Consider the following 15378-nt stretch of genomic DNA (forward strand, 5'->3'; position numbering starts at 1 on the left):
CCAAGTCCCACCCAATCACTGCAAATCTTGCAGTAGGCTCCGCCTTGGGGTTGTCCTCACAGGAGTGAATCACCAATAACCTCCTGATGATCAGAGGAGGTAGGGATCTCTGCTGGCATGGACGTGTTTAATGTGACCCTGTCTGCAGCATCACAGTGAACAAACAGAGCTTCTGAGCAAGCTGAATGTCTCTGCTCTTGAGTGTCTCTGACCAACCTTGATTTCCAGGATGGAGCCCAGGACAAGGTTGTGTCAGAAAAGGATTTAAAAATCTGTGAATGTCACAGACAGATCAGCACAAGGGTCTATACTTACATTAAATCCAAAGTGTTCCTTGTGCTGGTGCCAGTTGCCAGACCTCTGTCCTCTGCACCCCTTCCACCACACCCTGCATCTATAATCTGCCAGTTCTACAGGGGTTTATAGAGCGGAAGAATCTGGTACAGGCACTCAAGGAGAGTGACTATTCCCGCCCTTTCTGCATCCCTCTCTATTCACAGAAGTTATACTATAGCTTTCCTGAAAGAAACGTGTTCTATGAATGGAGGGCGGACAGATGATTTAAATGTTTGCCCCCTCCATTTCATTGATGGAGGTACAGTTTCTATAAGTGTAGGAGGGAGGCAGAAAGGGCAGGCATAGTAGACACTCTTGATGAGTGCCTATGATAAGTCCTTCAGCTCTATTAACCCCTGCAGCACTGGAAGGTTGCGGCTGTGATTTCACACTGAAGATTTAAACTGTAAGAGGGACACTTCAGTTTAAATGTAAGTACCATCCCTTGTGCTGAGTTTTAATAAAAACATTTCATCTAAATTTAGGCTTTACAGAGTTTTTCATTTTTCTAGAATAATTGCACTTTAATATGCCAAGATCATGTAAATCAGTAGTAAAAAGAAACACGCTTAATATTCAGAAAAACATGGTCTTTTATTGCAAATTGTGATTAGTGTTTGAAATCACGCACATTTCCAAAGACAATCATTCAAACCAGGGGATTATCCCTGGAAGTGGAGCAGTTAAAAGGTATGTAAAGCAAGAAATTACACGTTAATATGCCATACGTGCCAAAGAGCAAAAAGTGCATAGTGCTTAATTGAATCTTATAGTTCTTTCTTAGATCATCGCTGCTTGGATGGATCAGGAACAGGTTAAGGCCTTACCAAGTTTGCTACAGCAGGATTCTGTGAAATAAATTACATTTTGGGAGAATTCCATAATTCATCAAGAGCAATGGTGATGCACAAATTAAGGTAACCCATAGCAAAGCATCAGAATTTAGTTTACTACTGTCAGATTGGTTACAATACTGTTCCTTACTAATTGCTGTTGGTTACTAAAGTCTACACAACTTTTCACTCTTTACACTGCCTAAAAAGGGGGGAAAAGTCCCCTTTTTTTTTTTTTTTTTTTTTTTGGTGGGACTTTAATGGCACAATTTACTTGTATGATAAAATTCAACAATTCAAAAGAAATTTTTAATAAAAACAGTATGATTAGATTTCCAATATCATCTCTGATAACACCGCCACAATATGTATTGTAGCTTTATATTTATTTTTGAAGATTGTAAAAATAACCTTTCATACTGTTTTTATAAAAAAATTCTTTTGAATTGTTGAAATTTATCATACAAGTAAATTATGCCGTTAAAGTCCCACCAAAAAAGAGGACTTTCCCCCCCCCCTTGTATTAGTTAGGGATGTTGGCACTTTGTGCATTATATCCCTTCCTCTCTCTTACACTGCCTAAGGGTGACCATACATTATACAATTTTCTTGTTCAATTTCCTTTAGATTTACCTCCAACTGTGTAGTGCAAGGGCCTGCATGACTGCATACAAATTGAAAGTGTTTAGGTCTAACCTCATATAATATGGTTTTGAAAATATCTAAAAGAAAATTGTACAAGAAAACTTTATAATGTATGGCCAGCTTTAATGAGTAGAGCTGGCCATACTCTAGTACAATTTTTATTGAAACATTTCGTTTTAAGAACGTTTGTTTAATTCTCTAATGATTAGTGGAGTCAAATTGATGTTCATTTTTGAGAATTGTGACAAGGAAATTCAGGATGCAGAATGGAAAGTTTTTCTCGGATAAACACATTTCTGAAAACGTACATGGTTTTTATTAGGCAAATTACATTTATTCCAAAATCAAATGTAAAACTAGAAAAAAATTAAAGTACTTTTGAACAATATTTACATAATCTTTGAATGTACTGAGAATTTTTGTAAGAATATAAATTTGGAAATCTACTCGTGTATGGGCAGCCAAGGAGTCAAGTATGTTATGAAAAATAGTAAAAACAACTACCACTTGAAGTCGACTTTGCACTGCAATAGCAATGAATGAACCTCATGTAACTATCTTTTTTTGGCATGATAGTAAGGGAGAAGGAGTGTGTATGTTGCTATTTGCTATTACAGGTGAATCTGCCACACAGTCCCTTTCACCTCTTGTGTATTCAGGTGCAAGTATCACTCAGCCAGCCATATGGAAAAAATGCAGTAGGATCCTAAGGGTTACACACTTGAAAGCTGCATCCACTTTAATAATAATTTTCAAAATGCCATATACAGCAAAAGTAGACACCGTGGGAGCAAGGAAACAGTCAACATGTTTCATGCTGCTAGCGCTTCTTCATGAATAAGTGCTAACACTGCGAAACATGCTGTCTGTTTCCTTGCTCCTACGGTGTCTACTTTTGCTGTATGTATTGTTTTGAAGATTATTAATAAAGCGGATGCAATTTTCAAGTGTGCAGTCCTTTTGATCCTATTGCATTTGTTCTATAAGGGTGAGGGAGTCTTCAGTAAATAAATGGACCTAGCTCAAAGTACAAGGTCCACTTTAATGTGAAGGTACAAGAATGGCATTTGAATCAGTGCATTTAGGCAAACCTTGTGATGTCATATTCCTATATCTGCTGATGCAGCAAAGTATGGTTGTGAGATTACCCCATCATTGGGCAATGTCTGTATGTGCTGACGCTTATGCAAAGGCTGTAGCTATACTCCTATGCAGTGCACTGCTCTTTGACTGGAAGAACAAGCCAAAAGCCCTGTGGAAATAAATAAACCTCAATAGCAATTGTGTAGACCAAGCAGCACTTTGAAAATTGCATCAACTTTGTTTTTCGTCCACATCGTCTTTAAACCCATTTGTCCAAGAATTTCCTGGGTTCTCCTAAGTTCAGCTCATTCACCATACAACCTGTGTGTCGTCTCTTCAGATTCATCAACTCATTGCAGTCCTGTCCCGACTGCAAACTGAATTATTGGAACTGGTGGATGAACAGCTTTTAATATCACCATTTGGAGAGAGGTCCCAGGCTGTGGTCTTAACTGTTCAGTTGGTCCATCATCTTAAGCATTTGGTTTTCTTCTTTCAGTTTCATTTTTTCATCCTCAGCTCTCTTCATTTTCTGTCATGAGAATTGGTACAGCTTTAAAACCATGAATTTACATGTGCATCAACTCCCCTCCTCTATTTTTATGTCCTCTTCCCAAAATGTTTCCTAATGTCCAAAAGAAAAAGAATCTAGGACAGTGTGGGAAGTAAGCAGACCCTCACCTCAAGTGTTACAGAAGCATTTTTATCTTTTACATTCCGTATCTTGTACATTCTGTATATGCTTATGGTTATATATGTTGAAGAATTTGGAATTCTGTTCAGCCAGTCTTATGACACACTCACACCTGCCACACTGTACAGACAGGTGGTTTATTTTTTTTCCTAATTCAGAAAGACCGCTTTCTGTGTCACCTCTCTGCTTCCAATTTGTTCATTGGACAATGATGCAGCATAATAACCAGTCACAACGTTGCTGGAGACCTGGATGAGCCCTTCTTGCTTTATTAGAAACACATGGCCACACAGTGAAGTTGGATGAGAAGTGGTTCAATATTAAACTGCGTAAAGGAGTTCTTTACTGTTAGAGTGGTAAAGATGTGCAAGTCCCTTCCACTGTTGGTGGTGTCAACAGAGCAAGTAGATCAATTAAAAAAACTTCTAAATGTGTTTCGTAGCATAATGTACAGGGATACTAAAAATTGTAGCCACACACTCTTAGGTTTACTTGGATGGACTGGTGTTTTTATTCTATCTTACCAAGTAGTAACCATTTAACTATATAAATAGATTTTGTCTTTGATTTGTTTATTTGTTACTGATAACAAGAAAGGCAGTAAATTATTATTATACAGGATTTATACAGCGCCAACAGTTTGCTCAGTGCTTTACAATATAACAGGAGACAATACAGCAACAGTACAGTTCAATACAAGAGGGTTAGGAGGGCCCTGCTCCTTGGAGCTTACAATCTAGGAGGAAGGGGCTAGTGGTACAAAAGGTAGTAACTGTGGGGGATGGACTGGTTGGAAGAGTAGAAGATTCCATTATTAGCTGCGGGCAGGATAGGCTTCCCTGAAGAGATAGGTTTTCAGAGATCTCCTGAAAGTGAGCAGAGTAGGCGACAGTCTGATAAATTGGGGTAGAGTGTTCCAGAGGATGGGTGAAGCTCTGGAGAAGTCCTGGAGATGAGCATGGGAGGAGGAGACAAGGGAGCTAGAGAGCAGGAGGTCTTGCGAGGAGCGGAGAGTACGGTTTGGGTGATATTTGGAGACAAGATTGCTGATGTAATTTGGGGCAGAGTTATAAATGGATTTATACATTATTGTTAATGTTTTGAATTTTAGCCGTTGGGCAGTGGGAAGCCAGTGGAGGGATTGGCAGAGAGGGGTGGCAGATACAGAACGGTTAGTAAGGTGGATGAGTCTGGCAGCAGCATTCATGATAGACTGAAGAGGGGATAGCCTGCGATTAGGTAAGCCAATGAGGAGGGAGTTACAATAGTCAAGGCGAGAGATAACAAGGGAGTGAATGAGTTGCTTAGTGGTTTCCAAGGTTAGGAACGGGCGTATCTTGGAGATGTTGCGGAGGTGAAGTCTACAAGATTTGGACAGTGAATGGATTTGGGACTGAAAGGACAGATGGGAGTCTAGGATTACACCTAGTACCCTATCATGAGGGGAGGGACTGATGATTGTGTTATTGATCTTGATGGAGAAGTCAGGGGAGGGGGCACGGGCTGGAGGAAATACTAAGAGCTCAGTTTTGGAAAGATTGAGTTTGAGGAAGTGGAGTGACATCCATGCCGATATGTCACTTAGTAGGTTAGTAATGCGAGAGGAGACTGAAGGGGTGAGGTGAGGGGTAGAAAGATAGATAGATCAGCATAGAGATGGTACTTAACCACTTCCAGACCGGACACTTTTACCCCCTTCCTGACCAGGGCAATTTTCAGCTTTTAGCGCTATCACACTTTGAATGACAATTGCGCGGTCATGCAACACTGTACCCAAATGAATTTTTTACCATTTTTTTTTAGATAGATAAAGCTTTATTTTGGTGGTATTTATTCACCACTGGGATTTGTATTTTTTTTGCTATGTAAATGAAATGTCCAAAAAAATTTTAAAAAAGTGTTTTTTTTATAAAATTTTGCAAATAAATAATATTTCATCATAAATCTTAGCCAAAATTTATTCCGTTATTTTTTTAGTAAAAAAAAAAAATCCAAATTCGTTTATAAGCAAAAATTATAATTTTTAAACATTTTTTTTACATTTTTATTTTATTTTTTTATATTATTTTTTATTTTTATTTTTTTTTTTTTTACATACTGTCACCCTAGCAGTACAGTGTCACTGTGGTGACACTGTACTACTTGTGGGGGGTGATAAAGATTTTTTTTTTTTTTTTTTTTTTTTTACACTGATTGCTTTTACACCCATATAGGATGTAAAAGCAATCATTTCTCTTTCTCTCTGTGTGCATTCCTGCACTCATTGAGAAATACAGAGTGAGCTGTGATTGGTCACAGCTTGTCACATGGTACAAGGCTTTTGTGAATAGCCTTGTACCATGTGACCTCTGTGATCATTCACAGATTTCACACGTAGTAAGCAATGATGTCACAAGTGACATCTTGCTTACTACTTTGCATGTGATCACTGATTCGCCAATTAGTGATCACATGATCGGGACCTCGTACAGAGGTCCCGTCCGACGATCGGTGTTTCACTGTGTCCGGAGGACACAGCGGGCACCGGATCGCGGTGCTGCGCGCTCCCAGGGAGCGCGCACAAGCAGGGTGCAGGGAGGCCGTTTATAGACGGCCACCCGACCCTGCAGTGCCACCGTCCGGCCGTTTATATACAACGGCCGGTCGGGAAGTGGTTAAAGCCATGGGAGTTGATCAAGTGACCAAGGGAGGAGGTGAAGATGGAGAAGAGAAGGGGTCCAAGGACAGAACATTGAGGGACCCCTACAGAAAGAGGGAGCAAAGAGGAGTAGGCAGCATTATAGGTAACACTAAAGGAGCGCTGCGATAGGTAGGAGGAGAACCAGGAGAGAGCAGAGTCTCTGAGGCCAAGAGAGTGGAGTTTTTTGAGGAGGAGGGGATGGTCAACCGTATCAAAAGCAACAGAGAGGTCAAGTAGTAAGAGTATGGAGTAGTGGCCATTGGTTTTAGCTGTTAGTAGATCATTAGTGAGTTTTAGTAGGGCAGTTTCAGTGGAGTGTAGTGAGCGAAAGCCAGACTGTAAAGAGTCAAGAAGGTTGATCAGATTCCCTGCAGCCAGGAACAATAGAACCCCCCCCCCAGCAACAATAGATTCCCTAGCAACAATAGACCCTTCACAACAAAATACCCCGGAGCAACAGGGGCGGATCTAGCTTGTCTGTTGTGGCGTTGCAGTAAAAAAATGTCAGGGGGGCACAGGATGGGAGGTCAGCAGGGCAGTGTACAGGGAGCCAGCAGGGCAGACGATAGGGTCAGCAGTTTGTGAGGCAGTGTACAGAGCCCATTAGTTTTTAGGGCAGCCTACAGGGTTCAGCTTGGCAGAGGACACGGGTCGGAAGGGCAGTGTACAGGGTCAGCATAGAGGAGGACAGGGGCTATTAGTAAGTGAGGCAGAGTTCAGAGGTCAGTAGTAGTTGAGGCAGAGTTCTACAAGTGATCAAAGTCCCCCCTCTACATCAGAGTCCTTCCCCTTAAATTAGGGTCCCAGAGTTCCCCCCAACATCAGGGTCCCCCGTGTCATCCCTCAATATCAGGGTCCCCTGAACCACCCTTACACCAGGGTCCCTAGAGTTCTCCTTTTTATATCAGGGTATCCAGAGTTACCCCCCTTACATTGGGGTCCTCAGAGCCATCTACCTTCAGGGTTTGCCTAGTTACATCAGTGCCCCAAGAGCCCCCCTTTACATTAAGATCTCTGCAGCTTCCCAGTTAAATTGAGGTCCCCACTTACATCAGGGTTTCTATAGTCCCTGCTTCCCCCATTTCATCAGGGACCCCAAAGTTTCTTCCCAACATCAGGATCCCCAGGCTTCTTCCTCCTTACTTCAGAGTCCCCAGTGATCCCCCCTTACACCAGGGTCCCCTCTCCTTACACCAGAGTGCCCCCTTTGCATCAGGGTCCTCAGAGCCCCCCTCCTTATATCAAAGTCCCCAGAGCTACCCCCGCCCCTTTACATCAGGGTCCCCAGAACCATGCCATCTTACATAAGAACCTCCCTTACATCAAGGTCCCCAAAGGCACTCCATTTTCATTATATACATTCAGTGCAGGAGGTGCCGGAACTGCATTTCCCCACGTTCGCATTGAAAAAATGCCATAGATAGGGCTGCTCTATGGTCTTTATCTTTATTAGAGCTTATTTTCATAAATCAGAGCAGCAGTAGTTTAATCAATAGCTCAAATAGGTGCTGAGTCCCAGGTCACTAATTTTTTAAATTAAACTAGACTTTCATCACAACGACCTTGATGTAAAAGGTAAGCTGCCGCGTTTTTGCTAAAATTAGCATCCAGGCAGCTCTCTTCTATATATGGTAAGGACCCCAGAGACTGCCTGCTCCAGAGAGTGGCCTGGATATTGCTCTTCCCGTACAGGATATCCTTCAAGCTGGCAAGAGGCCCAGAAATACAACCACATAATATAGATAAACCCTTAGATGTTTGGCTAACAGTGCCCGCTATGATTCCTAACAATTACATTAATCATCTGGTCAGCCTTTAACAGTGAGGCAGTTGAATATTTTGTATTCATTAAACCTTCCTTTCAGTTATTTGGGATGCTGCAAGCTCTGTGCAGTTAGCTCTGAATTTAGCAATATGTTGGTTTTGATCGCTGACATTATCATAAGTCGCAAAGGTCAACACCGATAACCTTTACAAGCCCCAGCCAAACCCCTTTTTCTACACCAGGGATCTTACAGGTTGACAATTTATTAGGAAACATGAAATGGGTTAATCATTTTAACCAATAAAGAACAGGCCCCAGAGTTGTCTCTAATTTGAACACAGTCACATTTTATATTGAGGCTTGAGACAGCAAGGTCTGCATTTTGTCCAGACAGTAACATGTTTGGGGTGTGGCATGGGTAGACTGGATTTGGATTTAACTGTCCTTTTTGACCTAGACATTAAAATCCAATAAAACAGAAAATGTAAATTATACCTGCATAATGTAGCATTTTCATTTCTCCTCCAGGCATTGCTGTACTACATCATTCTACTTTACTCCCATTTTAGGTAACGTGGTGATTTTAATGCATTTGATGATAGAATTTTAGACCAAGGTAAGGTTTGTAATGTATCTATAATAATGGCCATGGCACTGTTTGTTGCTTCTGTCTAAAGCTTGGGTCTCCAAACTTTTCAGCACAAGGGCCGCATTGTACATTTTAGTGACATTTGCAGGGAAAAAAATAAGTTCTTATGAATAAATGAGTCCCTTCTTACATCACAGTCCCCAACAGAGTCAACCCTCACATCAGGGTCCCTGTCAGAGTCCCCTGTACATCAGGGTCCCTGTCAGAGTCCCCTGTACATCAGGGTTCCCATCAGAGGCTCCCTTGCATCAGAGCAGAGATGGGAAGGCCTTGACAAAAAAAGGGTTGAATTTTTCCAAGGATAAGTAATATATCTATGACTTGGTATTCATACTATTTAACATGAAGATATTAATGAGAGATTTCTGAGACTTTATGTAAAGTCTTAATTACTGCAATTTCTCTCAGCTGAAGACCAACAAATCTTGGAATATAATTCAAGTAACACTGTACTTCTCAATGTAGTTCTCAAACAAAATAAATATGCATTTTTGCCATTAGGGGGGCACTACAGGGGAAAGACTCCAGTTTAGGTGGTTGTGGGATCCATCTTGTGCCTCCTACAGTTGGGTGATTATTGGGATATAGAATAGATGATCATTTCTGTCCTCTCAGGCCTTAAATGACAGGTAAGAGGATAAATTTGTCAGGAAAATTAGTTTATCTTTAAAACCGTTAAATGATTCTTATGAATGTTCTCCACCGTCACAGCATAATGTTTCCTTATAGTGTGGTCAGTAAATTTTTTTTTTCTTTTTCTCTTCTCAGTAAAATGGTGAGAAAAAAATCTAGAGTTTAGAAACATTTCCACAGTGCAATTCCTGCTAAGAGCAAAGCTACAATTTGCAAATGATGTGAAAAGAAATATTCTTTTCCAAATGCTACAAGAATCAGAAAAACATCTTTGCATGCCAGAGGTGTCCTTAAGACATTAAAAATGCTTTATGAAATTAAATAATGAAAATACAAGTAGCATTTCCCTCCCATGTTCTCATTCTAGAAACACTCTTTCTGCTGTTTCTGAATCATCAAAAATTTTAAAAAGCAAGTTTAGTTTATTTACTGAATAAGCTGTAGGTTTTTTTCAAGTACAATACTTTTACATACAAAAAAGGGGGGTTTGTGAAAAGAGATTCACAGAAAAGCGGCTACATTATGAACAGACCGTGACACTCAGAAAATTTTCCAAAAATTATGCTTTATTACACAGATATAAATATGACATATGGGCATTCGCCCTGGTTTACCATCACCTCAGTATGAGACAATAACACACAGACCTAAAACCATATAAACTGACATCAAGACCGGTCTAAATGTATGTGCAACAGAAAAAGTGACTGCAAGAGTCTAATATCTCTGTAGTACAAACACATAGGTAAACACTTCCCTGAAGAGGTGTATCCAAAAGTTATACCATAGGTATACCATAATATTAAATAATGAATTTACACCAATGTCATAATGGTGAATCCCGAACAGGGAATCCAAAAATTATACTATGGATATACGTATATCACATGTATGAAAAGCGGTAAGCACAATAAGCGTAAAGAGGGGAACAGTAAGCCTCAGGCCTGTTTGGAAAAAGACATAAATGTCACATATATGATGCAATACATTCCTATGCCGGCACACGTGGTTGGGGCCCGTTCATCTGTTATGTGAACAGCTGTATCATAAAGCTCTTGAATGGAAATAAGCCCCATTTATTCCCAGGATGGGAGAAAAGGTGCAGATTGCAGCACTCTGCTTGAAATGGTGTCTTCACCACTGTATGTGGACTACACACCACCCTTTGTAGGAAAAGCAAAACATATCCCAAGGAATCTTCTGCCTGTTGAGCTATATGCGGTATGTCCTGTATCCTACACAAAGCACCATAATGTCCCCATCCACCTGTGCCGTGGATAAAGGGAATGAAAGAAATGTCCTTCATGGATATTGCCAAACACGGCCACAGAGGCCCAGGAACCACCGCTGACATCCGCCGATATACCGCGGGTTCCAGCCCCCTCTGGAACCCGCGGTATATCGGCGGATGTCAGCGGTGGTTCCTGGGCCTCTGTGGCCGTGTTTGGCAATATCCATGAAGGACATTTCTTTCATTCCCTTTATCCACGGCACAGGTGGATGGGGACATTATGGTGCTTTGTGTAGGATACAGGACATACCGCATATAGCTCAACAGGCAGAAGATTCCTTGGGATATGTTTTGCTTTTCCTACAAAGGGTGGTGTGTAGTCCACATACAGTGGTGAAGACACCATTTCAAGCAGAGTGCTGCAATCTGCACCTTTTCTCCCATCCTGGGAATAAATGGGGCTTATTTCCATTCAAGAGCTTTATGATACAGCTGTTCACATAACAGATGAACGGGCCCCAACCACGTGTGCCGGCATAGGAATGTATTGCATCATATATGTGACATTTATGTCTTTTTCCAAACAGGCCTGAGGCTTACTGTTCCCCTCTTTACGCTTATTGTGCTTACCGCTTTTCATACATGTGATATACGTATATCCATAGTATAATTTTTGGATTCCCTGTTCGGGATTCACCATTATGACATTGGTGTAAATTCATTATTTAATATTATGGTATACCTATGGTATAACTTTTGGATACACCTCTTCAGGGAAGTGTTTACCTATGTGTTTGTACTACAGAGATATTAGACTCTTGCAGTCACTTTTTCTGTTGCACATACATTTAGACCGGTCTTGATGTCATTTTATATGGTTTTAGGTCTGTGTGTTATTGTCTCATACTGAGGTGATGGTAAACCAGGGCGAATGCCCATATGTCATATTTATATCTGTGTAATAAAGCATAATTTTTGGAAAATTTTCTGAGTGTCACGGTCTGTTCATAATGTAGCCGCTTTTCTGTGAATCTCTTTTCACAAACCCCCCTTTTTTGAATGCCTTTTTTGGCTACTGAATGGAAACCAAACATTGGGTGACACGATAACTTAATTAACAACCTCTTAATAACTACCTATAATATACAATACTTTTACATACACTACATTTCATGTTCCCACTGTAACAAAATTACTTTCGATTTATAATACTACTCCACACTGAATTTAAAAAAAAAATTCTATTTTTTTCTGGAAAACCCGGGTGCAAAAACTTTTCTTTCATGGCTTCAAAATTTCTGGAAATTTTATATCTCTACATCAGAGTTGCTCCTCGCATCAGGGCGCCCATCAAAGGCCCCCTTACATCAAGTTCCCCCATCATAGTCCAGCTTTACATTGAGTCCCCTCATATCGGTCCTCATCAGAGTCTCCCTTATATCAGGTTGAATCAGGGACCACAAGCAGCCTCTGCTGACCTGAATCCCCAATCTGTGGGCCAGATAAAATATTGTTGCAGGTCATATCTGGACAATAGGCCGTAGTTTGGAGACCCCTAGTCTAAAAGACAGCTAATTCTAAAAAGATTTTAATTTTCCTTACTCCCAGCCTAAATGCATATGTGCAGGGGTGGATAAATATAATTTGGCAAACTCTGTTTCAGCATTACTAAAGGTAAATAGTGGATGGAGAGTGTTTGTGGTGTTTGTGTGAATTGTTTTTCCCCACTAAGATATGCTTTAATGGCAGGATAAATTTAACTGCACTCTCTAGAGAATATTACCAACCACAAAATAAACAGCGCTTATACAATATGCCATAAAAACAAAGACAAAACATGACTGTGAATAATAAATACTACTGAAAATGTCTCTGTATAAAATAATCTCTGTGTTAGTATTCATTCTTGCAGTGAAGAATTTCTTCTTGCTGTGAAAAGTCCCTCTACCACCTTATACAATGGGTCCACACTTCTGACAAATTCAAACTCTAGCACCCAAAAGCTTGCAAACTGGCATTGAAATAGGCCAGAACAAGTATGATTCAGCTTCCATAGACTTCAGTAGGGTTCAGTGTTTGTGTTCAGTTGATTTTTCATGGGTTTATGTAGCACACTGCAAGCAACGCTTGGTGCTACATTAGTATGTTCTGTGATGTTCTACAATGTATTGAATGGCATACAAAATGAAAGTCAATGCAAGACATGTATTTTGGTATTTTGCACTAAAATGCATGTTTTACCACGTTACCACAATGCATAGGTCTAACTAGACCTTTACATTTCTATCAAGCATTTTTAAGCACTTTAGTTACATTATGTCCAAAGTAAAAAGAGAAACGTGGAGAATTAGACTCTGTTCCCCTAATGAATTATAAGGCTTAATTGTCAGTCTTGATCAGGATGTGTAATGCATTTCAAAGCACATGCACAGACTTCTCCCCAGCAGCATATTCTCTCCTTTGCTTCCTCGCTGCTTCATTCCGCCACCGAGAGTAAGAAAAGAAGCCCATTGTAAGCTCCAGCTAAGGACCATGTGACCTAGCTGGGCCAATCACCTAGCAGCAATACTGTTACATGGGAAGGAGGGCATGGGTTCACATGCTTCATACCCAGAAGCATCAGACATTTCCTTCAATTCTAATGGCCGGAGAAGCAGCAAGGTGAAGAAGCATGGGTAAAAAACACAGGTTTGTTTTAAGTCTAGCTCTGTCCAATGTGCAAATGTGTTTCCAAGCCTGATTTTACAGAATTCTCACCTGAGTCAATGTTTTCATTTCTATTTGCAGCTGCAGCAGCGATCCATCCTTGTCATTCAGCTGGGAGGTCAATATAAGATTATCTTGTCTCTGTCCTCTAACTGCCTAATAAAACACAAACACAGCTCACAGCACCAATCGGCTCTACAATTCCCATTACACAACCTGAAGCAAACAGGTATAATACAACTCTACTGATAATACAAGCCTTGCCTCTTAATATTCACAATTATTAAAGTTCAGGTTTAGAAAAAAAAGTTGATTTGTTGAATTATCTGCCATGCTCCAATTTAAAGTAGTTGTAAACCCTAACATATACCCAAAGAAGTGACTGGCCTCAAGTGATGGACAGAGATGAAACCAATCCTCCTACAGAAATTGTACTTGTTTATCTGCAGTCTTATCTTCTCTATGTCCGTTCAAAGTACTGATATTTATAAAGCATGTCCGAGAGTTCAGAAAAAAGAACTGAAATTACAGAGCTCAGTGTGGGGAGATCTTAGAGCTGATTGGAGGAAAGGGACACAACCCCCTTCATACAGCACACAGGAACAGAGATGAGGGTCTCAATCTGCTTGAGGTCCCTCCTGTCATCATTTTTCTCTTGGTGTCAGGAAAACGTTTCAGAAGTGACTGCTGACAGCAGAGGCACGAAGCAGCAGACAGAAATTACACTTAGTGCTCTTAATTGAGACAAGTACACACTACAGAAGGATATGCTTTGTTCATGTCTGAGGCTTGCAACCATTTCAAGTAGCCCCCAGTATAAGCATGTTCACAATTCGTAAAAGCACTCTGCCTCTGATTAGATGCGAGAACCCCAGCAGGGGTCCCGTAATTAGCTGCATGAGGCAGCCGTATTGAAAGTAATGTAAGCAACCAGCTCTCGCAGCTAATCATGGCCACTCGCATGTAATTGCTCATGCAGCGATCACATTTGAGTGATCAGCCCTGGACGTGGGCAATGATTACATGTGAGTGGCTGCAATTAGCTGCATGTGCCTGCAGCCTCCCGTTGCTTTCAATGGGGCTGCCTCTCACAGCTAACTCCGGCTAAGGTTCTCGCATCCAATCTGCAGCACGGTGCATTGGCAGGTGTGAATGCACCCTTACCATTACTTCACTTAGGCTGGCCATACATTATACAAATTTCTTGTACAATTTTCCTTTAGATTTAGCAAAAGTATATAATATGAGGTCAAACCTAAACAACACTTTCAGTTGTAATCAGTTAGGCAAGCCCTTGCACCACATAGTTGAAGGTAAATCTAAAGGAAATTGTACAGAATATTGTAAGAAAATTGAAGAAAGTATGGCCAGCCTTACTTAATAAAAAAATATACTGTAGTGCCGAAATCATCTTCTAAAATAACATATCATTATCTAGATATCCTCTAGATATTTCTAAAGATGGCAGGTCAGGTAAATGTACTTGGTCTGAATGTGCACCTACTATTTAAGGTTATCAAGGTCTCAAGTGCATACCTTCTGCAGTTCCTCCATCCATGACTGTTTTTCTTTCAGGTTGTTAGCTCTACTGTCTGGAGCAGGACCAAGTGGATGAACATCTATCCTAAAATGATACAGCAGATTACATGTGTGCTCCATAACACATGGGAAAGCGTTGGGGGCTATAGAGTGCCAAAGTTAGCTTGATTAAAATGTAGGCAAATGTAAATCACCCTTCATTTGTTAATGCTAGTGACAGACTGCAGCATATTTGGCATTTATGCATTTATCCATAGCACCCAGGACCGGGACGAGGGGTGGGCTGTACTAGGCACTGTGGCATCATATGAGGTGGGGGAGCACAGCCAGGAGATTGGAGGGATTTGTGTTGGGAGGGGGAAATTGCATAGAGGCAGGTGATACGAATTGTTCAAGGAGGGGAAATTGGGCTGTGTGCTAAGAATGGTGATTTGGGGGGGATTTGTGTTGGGAGGTGGGATGGGGGGAGAGGATTTGTGCTGGGAGGGGGGGTTTGCGCTAGAAGAGGCGATATGGTAGAGCGGGAATGGAATTTGTGCTAGGAGTGGAAATTTTTTTTTGAGGGGGGATTTGTGCTAGTAGGG

General features: G+C 40.9%; 1 protein-coding gene and 1 long non-coding RNA gene across 6 annotated transcripts in view; one reads left to right on the forward strand and one right to left on the reverse strand.

The window, feature by feature from the left end:
- Positions 1-911: 911 nt before the first annotated feature.
- LOC149444033 (PRKC apoptosis WT1 regulator protein-like) overlaps positions 912-15378 on the reverse strand; it is a 42139-nt gene continuing 27672 nt past the window's right edge. For 4 of the 5 annotated variants that reach the window (XM_089655006.1, XM_089655004.1, XM_089655005.1 and 1 more), the window contains 3 exons: positions 14792-14879; positions 13307-13411; positions 912-3429 (listed from right to left, as the gene is read on the reverse strand). In XM_089655006.1, coding sequence (XP_089511132.1) covers positions 3346-3429; positions 13307-13411; positions 14792-14879 — 277 coding nt within the window. In that variant the 3' untranslated portion in view covers positions 912-3345. The remainder of the gene's footprint in view (positions 3430-13306; positions 13412-14791; positions 14880-15378) is intronic. The other variant, XR_016306574.1, reaches the window with a different exon arrangement.
- LOC149444034 (uncharacterized) lies at positions 6793-13440 on the forward strand. Its single transcript, XR_016306575.1, has 2 exons — positions 6793-8652; positions 13337-13440. It is a non-coding gene; the product is annotated as an uncharacterized LOC149444034 (long non-coding RNA).

This window comes from Staurois parvus, unplaced genomic scaffold (assembly GCF_062004578.1).
Source record: "Staurois parvus isolate SC_StPar_1 unplaced genomic scaffold, SC_StPar_1.0 ptg000818l, whole genome shotgun sequence".
Classification (NCBI taxonomy): Eukaryota; Metazoa; Chordata; class Amphibia; order Anura; family Ranidae; genus Staurois; species Staurois parvus.